We start from the raw sequence: 21,693 nt of genomic DNA, 5'->3' as shown, positions 1-21,693 counted from the left end.
TTTAAAATATACATCATAAGATCTCTCTAGTATACTTAAAACTTCTTAATGGTTTTCTATAATATTGTAGATAAACGTAAGTTCCTTACTTTGAGCTATATGATCTGACCCCCCTGACAACCTCCTAGACCTCATCTCCCCGCAATCTTCCCTCTAACTGAGCTCCTGCCTATTGGCCTTTATGCTTTCTGAACCCCTCCTGGCTAATTTCTACTTCATGATAAGCCTGGCATATGTTTCCTAGGTCTCTTTGCCTGTTTCTAGTCATTTAATCCTCAGTTCATATGTCAACTCTCTAGGAGGTCTCCTCTACCCCACAATGGGTCTCTATCATAACAGCCCACTGTGTTTTCATCATAGAACTTGCCTAATATTTTCCTGCTTTTAGGGTCTCCCCCACCACAAAGAAGAATCAGGAGTTTGTAGGTACCGTTCACTGCTATATTTTCAGGGCCCAAAACAGTTTCCTGACTCCTAGTAGATTCTCGGTAAGTATGTGGAATAAATCAATGATTGTAATGACATTTCTTTGGCATCAATTATATGCCCTTGCTGTGTTAGCTAGAGTTTTAGCCCTCATTCACATGTTCTCATTTCTTGTTTCTTGACCATTTTGTTTTTGTTGCTTCATATCACTATATCTGATACAATTTTATTTGTTTAAACAAGTTCATTTTTCAAAGTACATATTCAACTGAAGCCAGTGCTTCACACAAAGCATGGTTCATGGAGCAGTGCTGGTCTCTGAACTGTTTGTTGCCAGTATACAACAAAATAAATACAGACACTAAGAGAAAACATATAGAAATATTTATGGACAGTGACATCTTATGTCTGTTGAATCTAATAATAAAAATATCAGGGCTTATATTTTGTATGTCTTTATTTTATGTTTAGATATTTCATTTTTATTGGATTTCACAAGTGAATTGACCATGATAGTTGAGAAATTTTTTTTAAAACTCATTTTTAACACAGGTTGAAAAGCACTAATCTGAACTACCACTACCTCTCATTAGAAATAAAATGATGGCAATATTAAATAATTTAATAAGATTGCAGGTATCAATTTGTCATGTATTAGAAGCAGATCCAAGTTTATCTTGCAACAAATAGTGATTGTTTATACAAAAAAAAGGTTAGTGAGTTTAAAATATATTATATTTAATACAAATTCCTGAATTTTAAAAATTGGGGGGAAACTGGGGAAAATATCTTTGGAAATAATCTTTCATCCTGCAAGCACTTATCATTTAATAATCAAACCTATCTGAAAGCATAAAGTAATTTGGATCAGTGTTCATAATAACCCTACTATCTACCCAGCACCACTTTGCAAGAGTTTAGCAGAGAACAGGTTGATGAGTAATAGAGACAAGATTGTAAGGAAATGTCAGGAAGTTAAGCCACCCAGCCCAGGCTTCTTCAAATTCAGTCTCCAGACTGTTCATCAACACATTCTCTGTTCTCATCTTACTTAAACCTTAAGTAAACTAATTGAAATAGCTAGGAAAGTCTCATAATAGAGCAGTTCATTCTCTAATAATAAAGAGCAGTCCCTATTACTTCTTTCCTAAGAGAAACAAATCTTGGCCTCTCACAGGGGCTTCTGTATTCTTGGCCTTACCAGTACCTGGGCCTTCATCTACTTCAGGCAATAGTGACTAAGAAGAGGCAAAAGTGACCATACATATAAGCCTATCTCCTGTTAGCAAGTATCCCAACATACTCCCAGATGACCTAAACACACTTCACAAAGGCCACCAAAGAGCTACAGCTGTAATCATTCTTGGTCACTACCAATTTGGGCTGGATTTGATTCAGTGACTTAGAGGTGAAAGGCTCCATATTCAATTACCAGGCCCCCAGCTTCCTCAATTAATCAAAGGCTGACATAATGGGTCTATTACAACTCTTGAAGAAAAGACCAGATCAAATCAATCTAACCACTTTATAGCTATAAAAATATATTAATACATATTCTTTATTTAAACATAAAAACCAAGACTCTATGGCATATAAATGAATTTCATTAGAATGCATTTTATCTAGAATTTTATTATAGGAAACTTGAACATAATCAAAATGATTTTCAAACTATACTTTGAGTTTCTATAGCAGCCTTCTTTGGAGAAACACAAACATTTTCACATTTATTATGCCATTTACCTGGCAACAGTAGTTTGGTGTCTACATAATTTCTGGGGGGATTTATCTGGTCAAAGGGAGTGCTATGAAAAATTGTAACTATCATGATAGCACAGCTGAACTGCTGCCTAAACGGGGGTCTCTTATCTGTCATTGTATCAGGAAATCCTAATGAAGTCAAAGAAAAGGTAGGAACTGAAAGATCATAAAAGAAGCAACAATGAGGTTGCAAATCACTAGCAGTGACTGCTGCCATCTGAAGCAATAAAGCGCTTCTGATCGTGCAGCAACAGCCATGTAAACCTAGAAGAAACTACTGGAAAAGTCAAAAGCCAACTCATCTAATCTGAACTCTTAATGACACTATCAACATGCATAAAATCATTTAGAGAGTTCATAGTCTAACCTTATTTCTAAATCCAAGGATAAAGTCAAAGCAGAGATTACATTTCCCTTCATCTCCATGTCACAATAAGAAGCCACCCTCTACCTGCCAAGTAAAATGAGGATTATTTATATAATAATTTATATGAAAAAATAGTACTAGTTCTTTGTGTTAAGGATGTTAAAGAAAGTTCAGTTTATTGTATTCATTAATGCATTAAAGTTAGAGACTTCTGAGAGATTCTGAAGTCCTTAACTTTGGCGTATTATTTTGTCACCTTTCTTTCCCTTTTAATATGTTTTCATTGATCTTACCTTTTATACTTTTGACATCAATTGCTAGATGCCACCATGGGCTGGCCATCAGGATGCCAGAATCACTGTCAGAAGCGTGGTCCTTTGAGTCCGACCCCTTGGGTGCTAAAAACTTTCACACTTCACTGCCCTGAATCCTTGAATCGTTATCTTTCTGATCAGCATCTTGAAAAACTGGAGAACAATTCCTATACTAATACATAATATCTCCAATTACTTGCAGGTTGTTCTCTCCTGACAAGCGTTGGGGTGTTGGTTAGTGCACTGAAAACATGCCACCTGCAATACTGCCATCTTGGCAGAGACGTGACAAGCCAGTTAGACCATGCCAAAGAAAAAAATGGTGGCTGCTACAGTGAGCTCCATGTAGAAGACACAACATTTTTCCTCACCCTTCTCCCTCTCTTCATTTTTCAGCTCCTATACAGAATGTGCATTATGCAGGTAAGGACAGGTGATGAGTACTACCCCAACAACAGGAAAGTGATTGCATGTCAACAGTGCAAGTCAAGGTGAATTTTCTCCCCAACGAGCGCTTTCCATATACGTCGGCAGGCAGTTATCCCACAGAAGCTTCTCATCATTACAGGCTCTGATTTCCAGAGCTAAGCGGGGTCAGGCAGAGGCATACCTGAGGAGACCCTGGGATGTGTTTCTTTTGTGGAGCTATAAATGTCTGTCAGTAGGTGCAGACAGTACTTCAGAGTGCATAGTCGTAAGGCGTAAGAGCAGTGCACGAACATATCAGATCTGTAGGCAATTACCAAACTTCCCTTTAGCCAAAGGTTTTGCCTTCCTCCCTCATTAAACCTTTAGAAAGTGGTACTAACGAGTAGCTAAATTGACTGATTTGAGTACCACCTCCACTGTACTCTTGAATATAAGTACTAATGAGCAAGTGATTCTCTCCCCACCCACTCTATTAGTTCCTTGGGGAATTCGTTCCTGCGCTGTGAGAAAATCAAGAGAAAATGCTAAGCCCAAAGTACCTTTTATAGATATATGTGATTTAAAAATTTTTTTTACTGTGGTTAGAGTTAAAGACTAACTTATTTACTGAGAAAAATAAATGATTACAAAAGTCTTTGAACAAATCCGGGACTTTGTTCATTGCTAACTCCCAACTTGGAAGTTAGAAGACTCATGAATGAGTTACATTTAGAACTCATAGAATAATAGAGCTGCAACAAAATTTAGAGATTAACTTCATAAACTACTTTATTTGTTAAACAGGAACCTTAGGCTCAGAAAAATTAAGTGACTTTCTTTTGGTAGAGGTGAGGCACCGTAGGTCACAGTTAATAGTAGTGTAAGGGAAAGCGGAATCTGTCCTCTGCCTCTCAGTACAGTGCCTGCCCCTCTAAACCAGGGGTTAGCCATCCACTATCTGAAGGCCAAATCCAGTCCACTATTTTTGTACATCCTGTAAGCTAAGAAGATTTTTACATTTTTATATGTTTGAAAAAAATAAAAAAAAGAATAGTATTTTCTAGCACATGAAAATTGTATAAAATTTAGCCCAGCGTGGTGGCTTACACCTGTAATCCCAGCACTTTGGGAGGCCGAGGCAGGCAGATTACCTGAGGTCGGGAATTCGAAACCAGCTTTACCAAAATGGAGAAACCCTGTCTCTACTAAAAATACATAATTAGTCAGGTGTGGTGGCCATGCCTGTAATCCCAGCTGCTTGGGAGGCTGAGGCTGGAGAATCGCTTGAACCCAGGAGGCGGAGGTTGCGGTGAGCAGAGATCATGCCTTGTACTCCAGCCTGGGAAACAAGAACGAAACTCCATCTCAAAAAAAAAAAAAAAAAGAAGAAAAAGCAAAGAAAAATATTAAAATTTAAATTTTAGTGTCCATAAATGAAGTTTTATCAGAACATAGCCATGCTCTTTGTTTTGTCGTATCTATGTCTGCTTATGCACAAAAATAGCAGAGTTGAGTAATTGCCACGGAACCCATATGTGGACATATTTACTATCTGGCCCTTTACAGAAAATTTCTTGACCTCTAGACTAAATAATGCATGAAAGCTAGTCTGATTTAGGAGATTCAGACTCCCTCTTGACTCTACAATAGCAGTAGGCACAAAAACAGAATACAGCAGAAATATTACCCATATATGTAAGCATTAATATAATAAAGCATCTTAGATTGGAGGAACTGATAAACAGTACAAAATTACTACATGGCCCATAGCTAACCTCAAAAGCTTATGTGCAAGTAGCACAGAATACCAGTTCCTTACCTTCATAATGCAATGACACCTGACATTTCTTTCCACTAAGTTGGACCCTTCTTTGCACACTGTCATATATTTTTTAATTTAACATAAATTACAATAAATTTTGATGAACTAATTTTTAAGCATATCACCAAATCTAGATGTGCAACTTATTGCAAAGCACAGAAACTAACAGTTACTGATCACCTATTAAGTGCCATAGCTTCTAAAAGATGGCTTCACAGTATGTAATTTAATCCCCACAGCAAGGCTACATGGCTATTACTCTCCTAAATCTGAGGCTCAGAAACTAAGTTGCAACTTGTTCCCAGTCACCTTGCTAATGTGTGGCAGAGCAACATCCCACCTCAGGATTAGTGTCAAGCGCCATGCTTTATTATCCTCAATATCACTCTTGCATTGGGTTAAAAGTCCCTGATACAAACTACATAGATTCCAAAATTATATACAGTAATGTTATGCTAGAAACTTCAAAGAAAATGCTTAGATCATACTTCGCCAGGAAGGCAGAGGAATTTCCAATAGGATAGGCTGGGTTTAGATTTTTGCCCCCAGATGAAATAATCACCAGTACAAAGGCAATCAAAGTACCAAGAATAAAACATCATAGAATTTCATACATATTTTAAATTTAGTAGCCATTATTGACCTTCAGTTGCAAGACATACATCTAAAATATGTTGATATTACGGCTGATGAGGTTGCCATTTGACATTACTGGCCAGTCAAAGGTGAGAATGAATCTCTATTGACAGCAATTATTTCTGAATACTCAAAGGCTTGGATGAAATAAAAGTATTTAAAATTTTACAGGGCGATGATTTCAGAACTTGAGGCAGAGGCAGAAATGATTTCAAGCTTTCAAGACACTGCAGCCTTTTCTAAGATTAGGCAATATATTAATATTGCTTCACTAAAGATTAATAGTACATTTGCCACATTATTAAGTTAACAGATTTCTGTGTCTGTGATTCATGCCGATAATAACTTTATTCCTATTAACAATAATTCTCATTTGAAATCAGTAACAGAAACTTCCAAGTTGTGCTGGGAGCCTTTCAGTCTTAGAGTTGTTCCGCTGCCAGCACTTTTTGTTAAAACACATCATTCATTTTCCTCCGATGGGGGATCCATGCTTAATAATTTTATCGAAGGAGGGCAGAACTAACTAATGTTCCTTTAACTCTTGCCATCTGTACTCAGCCAAAACAATCCTTGTTTACTATACTAAGGGTCAAATTAAAGATTGGGAGATAATGATCACCAGGACACGTTGTCTATAGAAAGAATCTCAGTGAAAATGTGGTCTTGTCCTGTGTTTGCGCAGTTAACATGGCAATAGGCTCATTTTACAATTGGTGGACTTGGTAACAGCTGTACTGACACCATAATACTGATTCTCCATATATACCCTCTTGAATTGTACAATTGAGTCTAGAGAAGGGGTTAGCAAATGTTTCAAATGAGAAGTTATCATCTGGATATTTGAGCGAGGCTGCTCTCCCAGGATTGTGGTGAAGCAGGGATCCTAATGCAGCTCTTGTACCATAAGAGTTTGGAGGATCCATTCCTCAAGAAGACTTGGTTGACTTTCTGTCTATGACACTCAATAGCTTTGTGTACCACTGGGAATTAAAGAAATACTATGCGCTACTAGAGATCATGATGGGCCGGGCACGGTGGCTCACACCTGTAATCCCAGCACTTTGAGAGGCCGAGGCAGGCAGATCACGAGGTCAGGAGATCGAGACCATCCTGACTAACACGGTGAAACCTCATCTCTACTAAAAATAAAGAAAAATTAGCCAGGCGTGGTGGCGGGTGCCTGTAGTCTCAGCTACTCGGAAGGCTGAGGCAGGAGAATGGCGTGAACCTGGGAGGTGGAGCTTGTCGTGAGCCGAGATCGCACCACTGCACTCCAGCCTGGGTGACAGAGCGAGACTCTGTCTCAAAAAAAATAAAAATAAAAAAGATCATGATGAAGCTGATGAAGCTGTAACAAAGCTCATGTACTAGAAAAGTGAAGAGACACCTCTTTCATGTGACATCATCCCTTGGTTCTGATATCACACCCGGTTGCCAAGAGGATTGGAATACACTAAGAGGCTCCAAATCAGTGTTAGAGTTTTAGTTAGCATTGGGGTTATTTTTAAAATGAAGAAATTCTAACAATACATTGAGGATTTGGGGTGGAGCACAGGGTTTTTTTTAAAAAAAATTGTATCTTTCACTTTATCATGCAAACCTTTTTCATGTTGTTTCCTTTATGGAATTCTAGCATCATGTAATTAGTTTGAAGGGAGGGCAAAGACACAAGGTTTTTTTTTTCCTCCCCCTGTTACTTAGTTCACAATGGAAACAAAGCCTCTCTAAATAGCCCCCTCAAAGACAGCCTACAGCAATTAACATGTGTCCACATTGGGCCCCTCTTCTTAGGAAAAAGTCATTTCTATATTGCCACCAAACTAGATGCTTTTTAAAGAATCTATTCTAGCCTCATTTTTTTCATCAGGGTAAAAACAGACGTCTTTAGTATTTTTTACTGGTTTTGTATTAGTGTTCATGAAGAAAAGTCATTTTGCTTATCTACAGAATTTAAGTTATTTGGCTTTTTATGTGTCATCTTAAGCACAAAATTGGGGCCATCATTACTTTTCATAGAAAAATTAAGAGAGACTAAATGATGATAGTCTTTGATGAGGAATGAGTACTATTGTCAATAGACTAGACAGAGCTCCTACCACCACAGATGAAGACCCTTTATCAGTTCATAACTGGGAACTTGAAAAACTAGGGAACATCCAGCTCATCCATCACAGAGTATGTGCAAGAGGGTAGGCCTCTGGTGGACGATGCTTTCTTCAAAGTTAAACCCCTGTCTTAATGCATGGATGTTTCCCTCTCGAATACAGATTCCTTCAGGATATTATCTGCAAACTATGAATTCCAACCTGAATTTGGATGGATTTCTTCTGCCGATTGCAGTAATGAATGCCATCAGCAGCCTACCATTACTAATTCTGGCTCCTTTTCTGGAGTATTTCAGCACCTGCCTGTTTCCCTCTAAGAGAGTTGGATCATTTCTGTCAACATGCATCAGTAAGTACAATTTAACCATTTCATGCGAATCGTTTGAAACTTTTTTAAAACAACATTCTGCTAAGATCCGAACTAGCTATATGCTCCTGAGTAGTGTCAGATTTTGATAATATGGAAAACAGGTGAATTTGTGACTGATAACACCCATCTTCCGAAATCTCTAGCCAGACATGTGTCCCATCTTCTTCCCATCCTTTTATGTTTATGTCTCCTCAGAAGACACACCTGATATAAAGAGATGGTGAAATTTCCAGCACTACCAAATGACCTATCCTTAAAGTCAGGCAGTCCTTACCCCTTAAGTCTATGTCAAATAGGTTCTTAAAAATAAACAGTTAATTAATTCCAAAAGATCATTTTAATTTCTGAATCGGTTAACAAAATTGATTAAGGATGAGTATTGTAAGTTACAGCTTCAATACAGTACTTTATCAAATAGTAAGTGCAATTTAGGATATCATTCTCAGAACATAATCAATAGGACATAAAATAAAATTTATCTGATTGAAATGGGAGAGGATGGAAGTCCATTCTGATCATATTCTCCTCTGCCTGTCTTCCTTCGACACCATCAGGGAACAAGAGAACAGTGGGGGTGCAGTAAAACAAGTTTCAATCTAAGAATCAGAGAACTCTGACATTGAACTGCTCCTGGTGACTTTGAAAAAGCCACTGAAACTTCCTTGTTTTAGTTTGCTTATTTTTTTTCATTGAGGGACATACCCTAGATAAATTTTGGATCATTTTGTTCTGTAAAACTTTTGAAATCACTCAGGATGACATCAGTGCCCAGAACGTAGTCCAGACACATAGCAAAAGCTCTATAAATGTTAGCTATTATTATGAGTCATTATGTGCAGGGGACACATTTAATTGTTTGGTGAGCATAAACAGAAAGCAAAGGAAGTTTGAAATTCTTAAGTAATATCATGCAATGGTAACCTAATGTCTTATCCTCTACTTGAGAAACAATTCTATTGAAATAGTCAAGGTCAGGCATATAGAAGATTCTCTTCTCTCGGTTAACCTTTTCTTTTCTTTTTTTTTTTTTTTTTTTTTTTTAAGACGGAGTCTCGCTCTGTCGCCCAGGCTGGAGTGCAGTGGCGCTATCTCGGCTCACTGCAACCTCTTCCTCCCGGGTTCACGCCATTCTCCTGCCTCAGCCTCCCGAGTAGCTGGGACTACAAGTGCCCACCACCACGCCTGGCTACTTTTTTTTTTGCATTTTTAGTAGAGACGGGGTTTCACTGTGTAAGCCAGGATGGTCTCAATCTCCTGACCTCGTGATCCGCCCGCCTCGGCCTCCCAAAGTGCTGGGATTACAGGCGTGAGCCACCACGCCCGGCCAACCTGTTCTTATTCTTAAGAGACTTAGGAGACTATGGCGGAGTCTTCTAGTCACAGATATTTTTTGTTGCTTCTCTGTTTACAGAAGTTACATTTCATTGTGTGTGTTTCCTGTTCTTTATCTACCAGATCACTCAAGATCACATCATGGAGTGGGTTTATTTTTGGTTAGAACTAAGAGTGACTAAACTCACCTTAGTTTATTTTATCATCTTCAATTATAGAGGAGGACTTTACTATATAACCTTTTGAGATGTATTTCTTAAGCCAGTAACCCCATCTTTATTTATTGTAATAGGCTTTAGCAAACTATAAATCTTTAGGTTTTGACAATCCTTAAGACTTAAAAAGTGCTTTTCTGTCTGCCAATGTAGAAATCCAAAAGCCAGCACATATTTGGTGAATGTCCAGGATTAGCAGTAAAATAAAGATAAAAAAGGAAAAGTAAGACATGGTTTGTATATACCTTCAGCAAGTCCATGATTGAAACATAATGCATGCAGGACAAAATAGGAGTAAAATCATATTGTGAAATGCCAAAAATCTCAGCAGTTTTGGACAGTGTCATGAAACACCCCAATCTGAGCTTCCAAATCATGCTTAATTACCACAAATTTTAAAATTTTGGGTACCCTAGAAAAATATTCTATACAACATGGCTAAAATAAATTCTTCCTAAGAATAAGAAATCTTAAATTCACTTTAAAGTTAAGCAACTTTCTTTTGGACAATTCTCTACTCCTGCATATTTGAAATCACATCTCTTCCTAAAGAAGAGTACTTTTTTTCTGGATTTAGAAAAGTTAGACAGAGTTATTTAGTATATTGTTTGATGTTGTTAATGAATTAAATATTCCCCTTCAAGACTGGTAACAAGACCTATTGCACAGGAAAAAGGAAAAACTAGACTCACTTCAAAAGAAACTAAGCTACGTTCCACTGGGTACAGAATACTGATTTCAGTTGTTTCTGAACCCCACTCCATTCATTCATTGATTTGCATACTTGTACGTTTATTTGCATAACGTTTTGCTATGGGAATATAAAAGTGCGATGATATGCGTCTTTTAAACTAGATATTTGCTTAAGTTTTCCATATTCTGGTTATGATTATGAAAGATTAACAAGTTTTATCAGGACATAAAAGTACCAACCTGGGGTACTTTTTGATACTAATTTACATAACTGAATTAGTCTAATATTAAAGTTACCTTTCACTTTGAACTCAAGTGCCCGAAAATGTGGGTGAAGTATATAGGTATATGAATTATGAATGAACATATATTTGTGAGTTCCTAATTTGAATTTAGGAACCTTCATACACATATTACATTTAATCTCATGATAAACCATCATTTAATAGATCAGGGTCACAAAGATAGTGTCATTTGAACAGGTTTTCTAATTTTAAGGGCATAACTTTATCATTATTATTATTACTATTACTATTCTGCTTAGTGGCTAAACGTAGCTGTTAGATTATAGAAGTTAATGTATTGATGTTAGCTTGGCATCCTTATTGATATTTCCAGTTAGTGCCATGAAATACCTGAAAAACTCCTTTTGTCATCACAATGGGCAGTTACTCCTTATACTGTCACATGCCCTTCCACATTCAGGTATTCTCCTTCCAGGGACTGTCATGTTTAAGGAGGCAGATGGTAAAGTCGATGACAATGCCTAATGTTTTACATGCAAAATCACAGCCCAGACCAAGAGTGAGAGATGGGGAAATCTTACCCAGCTGGTCAAACTAGAAATTTATAAAGAAAAAATAAACTTACTTTTTTATCTAGCTCATAAACAATGCAATAACAAAGGTGTTTCTGATTCAAGATGCAACATTCCTGAGTTCATCACCTATGGAGGTCAAGAAATATGTCAGGGTCTCCAACTATTAAAAAGAAAAACCTCTAAGTCTTCCAAGACTGTGAAAGGCAAAGACTTCATAGGCTCAGAGTGTTTTATCAAGGGCTGCATTTTCTTAATATTACACTTGTGTGGATTTATCTGTTTAAGTCAACCTTAATTCACTACAAATCCAGAACTAATGATATTATTGTAATTTATCTTCTATCATAATTGGGTTTACCTCATTTTATATTTTTTTTAGTTCACAAATGTTTACACTATGAGTATTTCCTTTCCTTAGCATTAATTAAAATCCTGCAGTATGGAGCATTCAGTAGTTAGTGCTGACACACACAAGTATTAATCTGACCAAAATCAGCCTAATTAAGATTGTTATTAAGGCTTACACAAAGCAGAAGTGTACAACACAGTAGGTAGCAATTATCTTGGCTTTTAAATAACATTTCAATTTAAATGTAGATGAAATATATTCACATAACTGCAATACCTTTTTTCTTTAAAATAAAAACATGAAAATTCAAGTTCCAGCTAAAAGTCTTTTATGATATAGTCACAGTCAATGTAGGTCCCTGTATATATAACCAGTAACCTCAACTAGTTCTAATAATTTGCAGTTGTATAAAGTTCTTTTTGTGGTTGAAACCAAAGTGGTTGCTAAGCTAAAAGCCAAGTCAAGGATCCAGTTATTTTCATTGCAAGTGCAATTATCTCAGGGAAAATTCTTTTTTGATACAGCTTTCAAACTGATATATTTTCCCAAGAAACATCATGGTATGTACCCATTGTAAAATACTTGATAGGAGGAACTGTGTAAACACCAAAAGAAGTAAACCATGAATTGTAAACATCTAGCCTGAATAAGTCATTCATTCGGTTGCACATTTGTTTGATATAAGCACATTAGTATTCTCAATTCTTAAATGTAACATCAAGTTGGAATTAAATCAGAAGTGAGGTAGATCATCTAATATGCAATCTGAAGCAAATAACTGATGCCTTATAGAGATACATTTGCATATTTTATCTCTATGTAAATGACTACCTGTTCTACATTCAGAAATAAAACATAAACTGAAGCTGGGTCTTCTGAAATGAATTCCAATGGTCTACAGAGAAACAAAAGATAGAAGGTCATATATATGTACATATACATATACATATATACATATATATACATACACATATATACATATATATACACATATATACTTATAACATGTCATGTGTTTTGTATATATTATGTATAAAAACATGCCACAAATAGGGGAAAACAATAAAAATAAAAAACATATGCCACCCTAAAAAGTGAGTGACAAATATCTTCCCCAAAGGCAGCAGATACATAAGACAATAAAATTATAGCTGTTTTTATGAGAGTAGTTCATGAACACTGAATGATATATTAACACTGAGCAAATTTCCTATCCTGGGAATTTGCCAAAATCATGGATCCAAAGGGAATTTCTCAAGGACTCCATAGAATTTCATACTTAAGGCTGTGAGCTTACATATCAGAAACTCAAACATCACACTACACATAGAAACCCATAGTTTTCTCAGCAAATAAATTTATACCTAAAGAATCTTATACCAATACCTAAAGAATCTTAACATGCCCACTTTTTTAGTATAAGTTCAGCTTCATTATGAAATCACAAGTGCAACCCTAATGTTTCAATAAATTCGGAATGTCTTTTATTTCATTGTAGACTAATTTGGAAAATTATTACATGGTTCAATAATAGCATAAATTATAAGAACTTCAAGACTCTTGTGGACTTGTCTGCAACCACACAGGCAGTATTAAAACACACATTATTTATCTGAATATAATATCTCCTATGCAACCATTGTGCTTTATCTTGTAAGTACAGATCTGCTAGAGGTTTAAAATGTGTACATTCTGATAAACTGCACTCTGCTTTGGGTGTGTTATTATCTCATACAAGTTAAGAATTAAAAATGGAGTGGATTAAATTTAGGTCGGAATCAAAGTTTGCTTTAAATTTTAAGAAAGTTAGTTTTCATTGGCACCAGAGTGCAGTAGCAAATAAGAAGCAAACATAGATCCTTAAATACTCTAAAATATGCTTTGCCCTAAAATACCTAGGTAAGAGTGCTATGGTTTGTATGTTTTTGTTCCCTCCAAAATTCATGTTGAAATTTATCCCCAGTACAACAGTATTGGGAGGTGTTGGTTTTGGGAGGAGAGTGAGTCATCAGTGTTCCACTGTCATAAATGGGATTAGGTGCTCTTATAAAAGGTCTTGATAGAATTCATTCCATTTGCTCTTCTACCTTCTGCCATGTGGAACGTGCCATCTTGGAAGCAGAAAGCAGCCCTCCCCAGACAACCAATCCTACCAGCACCTTGTCCTTGAATTTTCCAGCTTTTAGAACTGTGAGAAAAGAAATTTCTGTTCTTTATAAATTACTCAGTCTCACACTTTTTTTGAATAACAGCACAAGCAAACTAAGACAATAAACTAAATACGTGTGCTTTGCTTGAAATTTTCTGGAGAACAGTCTTTCATTGGATTTTGCTAGATCAGGCCTGACAGTGTTATATGCTTGAGCAGTGCTTCTCATAGTTTAAGTTTCATGCATGTGTATAGGCAGCAGTGGCCCAGGTAAAATGCCATAATTTCTCTCTAGGCCAGAACGAAAGTTCAGTAACAGGTAATAAAAGCTGATGACTAAACCAGGGGTTAGCCAATCACTACAGCTCATGGGCCAAATCTGGCCCACCGTCTGTTTTTGTATGACCTGCATGGTAAGAATGGTTTACACAGATGAACATTTGCAACTGATTTGATAATAGAAAACACCTTTGAACTCTAATTAATTGAAATTGCATCACCCTTCCAAAAGAAATAATTTTAAATTTTATCAATTTTAAAAATCATAGAAATTTATTTCTCTCTTGTTACATAAGTACCTACTTATCCTCAATTTTGTTGTTTTTCTCACAAAGTCTGAAGTACTTATTACTGGCCTTTTACAGAGAAAAAAAATAGTGATGCTTGTCTAAACTTTTGCTGATAATGCCACAAACTTTCCTTCATAAAATATAAGCATTTTTACATAGCACAAGTAACAATCAAAAAAATAAAAGTGCATGATAGTTTTAAAATCTAAATTACCTCAAATTAGTCAGGATAAGGGGTATCTTAGAAGATACTCACAGAATTCAAATTCTGAAAGAAAACCAAAGAAAGCAACTTAAATTACTGTTGAGAGGTCTAGTGCTTTTCTTCCTTTCTTTCTCCTTCCTTCCCTCCCTCCCTCCCTCTCTTTCTTTTCTTCTTTCTTTCCTTCTTTCTTTCTTCCTCTCTCTCTCTTTCTTTCTTTTTTAGACAGAGTCTAGCTCTGTAGCTCAGGCTAAAGTACAGTGGCATGATCTTGGCTCACTGCAACCTCCACCTCCTTGGTTCAAGCAATTCTTGTGCCTCAGCCTCCCGAGTAGCTGGGATTACAGTTATGTGCCACCACACCCAGCTAATTTTGGTATTTTTAGTAGAGATGGGGTTATGTCATGTTGCCCAGGCTGGTCTTGAACTCCTGGCCTCAAGTGATCCTCCCACCTCGGCCTCCCAAAGTGCTGGGATTACAGCTACAAGCTGCTGCACCTGGCCAGAAGTCCATTGCTTTTCTGATGCTTATCCTTGTGTTACAATCTTTTTTTCCTAAATGGAAAGCTCTTCTCTCTTTCCATGCTGTTCTAAAATTTCATCTTATTGTACTTTGGTAAAGGTCTTTTTCAACCATTGTACTTTTGACCCAGGTGGGCTCTTTCAATTAGAAAAATTTTATTTTTTAAAAAAGTTTCCTTTCTTCCATTTTCTTTGTATTTCCTTTTGAACTCCTATTGATCAGATGTTGGACCTTCCTAAAATAACTCAGTAAGTCTCAATATTTTCTCTTCAAATCTATAAATGTGTTTGATTTTTATTGTTATTGCCTTTTTTGGTTTGTTGTTTCTCTATTTGTTTTGGAAATTTCTTTGACTTCATCCTGCAAATTTTCTGCTGAGTTTTGTATTTCAGAAGTCATATTTGGTTTCTAAGATTTCCATTATTCTTTTTTCATAGCTACTTATTATTGATTGCATTAACTACAGATTACCCCCACTTCCTGTTTGCTTGTCTCCTTGTTTTTCACATGGGAAGCTTTTCTCCACTGTCTGGTGATCTTGGGATATCTATTCTTATAGATTGTAAAATAATAGTATTACTCAGGATGATATGACTTTGTACATAAGTGAGACTTATGGGGTTTCTCTGTAGAATGCCATTTGGCAAGGGAACCAGTCATATTATTATGAGAATCTCCCCTCAGCTATTATATGCAGCAATCTTTTAATGGAGTTATTCAGCTTATTGAGAGAAGATTTCTTCAGCCTCCTGCTTTGAGGCATACTTCCTAGTGCTGAAAGTGAGGTGTGGCTGTGTGCAGATAGGAATGGAGGATGTCTCATCATTCAAAATCTTAGTTTTTACCCATTTTCCATTTTCAGCCTCAGCCTTCTCTGAATCCAAAGTCACACCTATTTAAATTCTGCAAAGTAATCTCCAGTCTCTTACCAGAGGAGGAGATGGAACACATACTCACCTTGTTTCATGGGGATAGAATTGGAGACTTGACAATTTCACTGTTCAGTGCACAGACTTTCAACCAGTCCTTGCAGTTTTCCTTCTGAGTGTTACCCCACCTTCTGAAATACCTGGTGCCTTCAAGTCATGAGCTTCTAAATGATTCCTCAGGGGATTAGGAGGATTAGGGTCATGCTTCTTCAGTCTCTCACTCAGCTGTCAGTTTAGATTGTAGCTCCCTCATTTATTTTTCTAAATCAGTTATCACTTCTCTTTCCAATTTCTACATTTTTTTCAATTTTTGTCCACCATTGTTTTCTCTTTCTCTGACTTTTTACCTTTTCCAAATTGCTTTGCCATCATTTAACTAGAATCATGAGAAAGAAAATTAAAATTGTGTGGTCAATCAGCCACCTTAACTGGAAGTCCCTAAACTGCTCTAGATATTGGAATGTAGATAAAAATCTTCTTTTAGTGGAATAGGATCTTAAAAGTATTCTAAATCTGCATAGTTTTTTCCAACTTTCTTTTCCAACTTGCAAAGAATTTGCACGATTATGCATTATCTAATACCAAATTTTGTACAAAAGATACTTGAGAATTTTTAAGGTAAAGTGACTGGCCCACAGTTATGTAACTAATAAGAATCATACTGGTGGAGACTATTTAATTAGAAAAATACTTGGCCATTATCTAGGTCCTAAACCTTGAAGAACATAATTATGTAAAGTTTTTTTGTCTTTTTTTTTGAGACGGAGTCTTGCTCTGCAGCCTAGGCTGGAGTGCAGTGGCACGATCTCAACTGACTACAAGCTCTGCCTTCGGGGTTCACGCCATTCTCCTGCCTCAGCCTCCCGAGTAGCTGGGACTACAGGTGCCCACCACCACGCCCGGCTACTTTTTTTTTTTTTTTTTGTATTTTTAGTAGAGATGGGGTTTCACCATGTTTGCCAGGATGGTCTCGATCTCCTGACCTCGTGATCCACCCGCCTCGGCCTCCCGAAATGCTGGGATTACAGGCGTGAGCCACCGCGCCCGGCCTTGTCTTTTTTAAGAATTAAAAAATAAAAAATACTCAAGTGCCTTATTCTCTGGGTGTAAATAATTAAAAATTCATCTAAATTTTGTAAACAAATTGAATAATTTAACATCATTCTAATTGTTTACTGTAATGTCAAAAGCAAAGCCTATGGGACAAGTATTAAATTGTGCTTCTATTGTCTGGGATAGTTCAGCTCTTGCACTATTAGGACAAAAAAAAAAAAGAGCTCAGTAAAATAAGCTGCAAACCTCAGCAACCAGCTCTAATTTTACTGTAGACTCTATCTTTTGTTTAAACTCATCAACAGTGGGTTGTTGAAACTTACCTCTCTATCCTCTCAATTTCATTCCCATCTACTCATTCTCACCAAGTGACTAGCCTCTCTAAGTTGCAAGAATAAGATTATATGATAAATACGTCCTCAAATTCACTTTTCTATTTGTCAATATTCTCCGTATTCTAAACATTCTATACATTTCTTTTCCTTTAGAGGATAACTTTTTTCTTTCCTTGCTGGGATTAAACTTGGGCCCCTAATCCTTTTCTCTCTCTCATCTACTTCAGGATGCTTCTATATTATTTATTTTTTCCTCATGTATCTTTAATTTTTCCCATCTCCATTGACTCCTCTTCCATCTATACAAACATGACTAAGCCTTTCACATCTTATAAAAGAGCTTCCTGTGATCCTGCTAACTTCTTAAGCAATTTGTAAAGCTTTCTCCTTTTCTGCACACCAAACTTCTTAGAAGATTAGATGACACTACTTACACATACCACCCACTCATTGTTCAACCCCTTGCTTTCTGATTTCATCATGGGAGTCCTGTTGAGTGTAAAAAGTAACTTCTAATCCATTCTTCAATACAGTAGACTTGTCACATGTTTCATTATCCTCTATCTCTTAAAATATTAAAAATATTAAACGTGGTCATTTATTTATTTAAGATTGTGTGTGTGTGTGTGTGTGTGTGTATGTGTATGTGTGTGTGTTGCTTACTCTGAACCTGGGCCCTTTTCTTGGTAGTAAAGAGTAATAAACAAGACAAACTTAGATCCAATTCTTGTGAATCTTCCAATGAAGTAATTGAAACACATGGTACAAATGAACACACTAAAAATATTTAATTTCAAATTGTAGTAAGTATAGTGAAAAAAATGGATGTTAGGGGATCTAATTTAGATTATAAAGTGCATATCTAAAAGACAAAGAGGCATTAGACAGGATGGTTTCAGACAGAGTGAAGAGCAAATAAAAGTCCCTAAGATGGAAAAGAAAGAGTTTAAGATACTCAAGAAAGACGAAGATTACTGTGGCTGAAACCTGGTCAGACAGTAGAAAGTAGCAGGCAATTAGACTGAAGTAACAAGCATAGGCAAGATCACACAGGCCATGTTAAAAGTTATGGATTTCTTCTTAACTGTGTGGACACCCATAGAAGGAATTAAGCTGAAGAGTAATATTCAATTTACATTTACATAAGCTCAATCTGGCTGCTGGGTGCTTAGTAGGTTAGAGGTGGACAAGAGTGGAAACAAGAAGACCAGTTAATATGCTACTGCACATCATCTGAGTTAAAAATGAGAATGGCTTGGCTTGGAATGATGGCAGTGGCTATGGATAGAAGCAAACTGATTTATAATACACAGTTGACCCTTGAACAACGCAGGGGTTGGGAGCATCAAGCCCCACACAGTCAAAAATCTACGTGTAACTTTTCACCCCCTGCAAACTTAACTACTAATAGCCTACTGTTGATGGAAAGCCATATTAATAACATAAACAATCAATATACATTTTATGTTATATGTATTACATAGTGTATTCTTACAATAAAGTCAGCTACAGAGAAGGAAATGTTATTAAGAAAATCATATAGAAGAGAAAATATATTTACTCTGTATTAAGTGGAAGTGGATCATCACAGAGGTCTTTAACTTCACTGTCTTCACACTGAGTAGGCTGAGGAGGAGCAGGAGGAGAGGTTGGCCTTGCTGTCTCAGAGGTGGTAGAAGTAGAGGAAAACCCGCATGTAAGTGTACCTGAGCAGTTCAAACCCATGTTGTTCAAGGGTCAAGTGTATTTTGGAAACAAAATCTACAGGACTTAATGATGTATTTGGAGGTAGGGGGAAGAGAGGGGACCACAGATGTGGAAGAGATCAGAGAGTGAAGGAGAAGAATTAGAGAGAAAGATCAAAAGTTCTACTTTGTATATCCTCCTCCTTGAAACCTTTTCTTACACATGACCTATCTTTCTGACCTTGCTTTCAGCACTTTTACTTCATTGTCTTGCCCCAAATGCAAACATGCTTGAAGGCACTGCTTAGATATTCTCTGCTGTCCCTCCCCAATCCTCTTTCAGTTTCATCTGGCCCTAAACTCTGACTCTAAGCAGATGACTCATTATTTTTTCTCTCTTGATTCACCCAATTTCCTGAGCTATAACACATTTTCAAATGTCTTCTGATCGTTTCTCTTTAGATGACCGCTTTGTACCTCCAACTCAACTCAAAATTAAATTCATGTTATTCCCATATCTACTATAGTTCTTACTTATATTAGCACTGCCATCTTTCCAGTCACCTGGATTCATATTCATAACTAACTTCTGCTTCCTCCTTGCTCTTTGCGTCAGTTGCTATGGTTTTATCAGTGCACTCTAATGCATTTTATGTTTCTACCTTCCTTATATTTTCCAGAAGTGGAAGCCCTGATTGTAACTTAAGCCCCCATTATACGTTACCAGATTATTTTTATCACTTCTATCTTCCTACCTCCAATATCTTTCCTACTCTACCAACCAGCACATGACCTTTAGAGTAATCATCCTAAATAACAATTGTAATCATTTCACTTGTGTCTAAAATCTTCAATGATTCTATTATCTTCATTCTCTTATCTTCAGAGTAATTTTCAAATTTCTTAAAAGTGTATTAAATGCTTCTTATGATCTGACCCCAATCTATCGTCTACCTTGATTCCCAAATAACTTGAACGTCTCATCATCCTGAAAATCTGTCTGATGCTTTCACAACGCTGTCCCTTTGCTCATGCCACGTGTGCTGCTTTCACCTTTTCGTACTGAAACCCTTCTTTCTTAAAAGCATAAAATGATGTCTCTCACCTCTCCAACTAGCAATAAGTTCTTCTCCTGATACTCCCCAATAGAATATGAGTCTGCAATGGAACAGACTCTTTTCATCTTTTATCCCCCACGGTGCTGAGCATACTATCTTGCATATAGCAGGAACAGAGCAAATATTAAATTGAATTGACATATTAGCACTCTTTCTGATGAGTCTGTAATGTGTCCAATAATCTTGATAAAGGTGATTATATAATGAATTTGGTCTTAAAGTCAGATAATATGTGAAATGTATATTTTTTATGTGAGCCGTTTACAGAAGCAAAATCTCTACTTTACTATGAATAAGCCTTTATAGTCCTTAATTTAAAATAGTAATAAATTAAAAATTCCTCAAATTTTTGAACTGAGGTTTCCTCCTTTTTTACACCTTTGATTTCTTGGGGACCCTGGAAAGAGCAGTCTTTATGAATATATTTAATTTCTGAGATATAATCAAAAAAATTACCTACCAGTTTCTCTATCAACCAAAACAAACACTAAGCTATTTAAACATTAGATTGATTTTTCTGAATTGAAAGCTTTGCCTTATCTAAAATTGTATGCAAGTTAGCAAAATGTGACTATCTGAAAATTTCAAATAAATTCCATCAAGCTAAAGTTTGCCTCCACTCTAACGAAAGGATTAAGTCCAGTAATATGAATGCTAAATGGAGAAATGGAATGGTTAGAGTAGATATAGACTCGGTAACAAAATCCTACTCAATTTCAACAAAAAACTTTTAGATAATTCCTTAAAAGTAAAAGGAAGAGAAGAGTTTGACCACTATAATTGTTGGCATTTACACTCTTCACTTAGCTAATTTATCTCTTTAAGAAATTTTTTTCTAAACAAAAGTTTTAGTCCTTAATTCTCTAATAGCTGTTTTACCTTCTCTGTGAAAATCAGAGAAATGCCAGACAACTGAGGACCAATAATACTTTAAGTTTATTTCAAAAACATGTTTAAAATAATAATTAAAGCTATATATAAAGATAATCTTATATCTGAACTTCCTCCAAATAATTTTTGACTCATACATCTTTTTTATGAAAGTTATCTAGGATGATATCTCTTTTCTGGGAAAAAAAGTTTTAAAACATTGCTTTATCTTCAATAATAATTGCTACTAATTCAAGGGATCCACACCTGCAGATTCAACCAACCTTGAATAAAAAGTAGTTGGTTGCATCTGTATTGAACATGTATAGACTTTTTTTCTTGTCATTATTCCCTAAACAATATAGTGTAACAACTGTTCACATACTATTTGCATTGTATTAGGGATTATAAGTAACCTAGAAATGATTTAAAGAATAGAGGAAGAGGAGCATAGGTTATGTGCAAATAAATACAAAGCCGTTTTATATAATACACTTGAGCAGCAGGAATTTTGGTGTCTTTGGGGTCTTGGAACCAATCCCCAGCAGATATCAGTTGTCTTATTTAAATGTCACAAGCACTCTACAAAGTAAGCATCATTAACTCCACCTTGGAGCTGAGGAAAGTGATAATGAGGTT

General features: G+C 36.2%; 1 protein-coding gene across 1 annotated transcript in view; it reads left to right on the top strand.

Annotated features, from left to right (window-relative positions):
• Nucleotides 1–21,693, top strand: part of SLC15A5 (solute carrier family 15 member 5) — an 88,857-nt gene that overhangs the window by 29,795 nt on the left and 37,369 nt on the right. Inside the window, exons 4-5 of the mRNA XM_001142606.6 lie at nt 3,071–3,291; nt 8,005–8,191. Coding sequence (XP_001142606.4) covers nt 3,071–3,291; nt 8,005–8,191 — 408 coding nt within the window. The remainder of the gene's footprint in view (nt 1–3,070; nt 3,292–8,004; nt 8,192–21,693) is intronic.

The sequence above is a fragment of the Pan troglodytes genome, chromosome 10 (genome assembly GCF_028858775.2).
Source record: "Pan troglodytes isolate AG18354 chromosome 10, NHGRI_mPanTro3-v2.0_pri, whole genome shotgun sequence".
In the NCBI taxonomy this organism is placed as follows: domain Eukaryota; kingdom Metazoa; phylum Chordata; class Mammalia; order Primates; family Hominidae; genus Pan; species Pan troglodytes.
The sequence above is the reverse complement of the archived record's forward strand: the minus strand, read 5'-3'. Positions and strand labels throughout refer to the sequence as shown.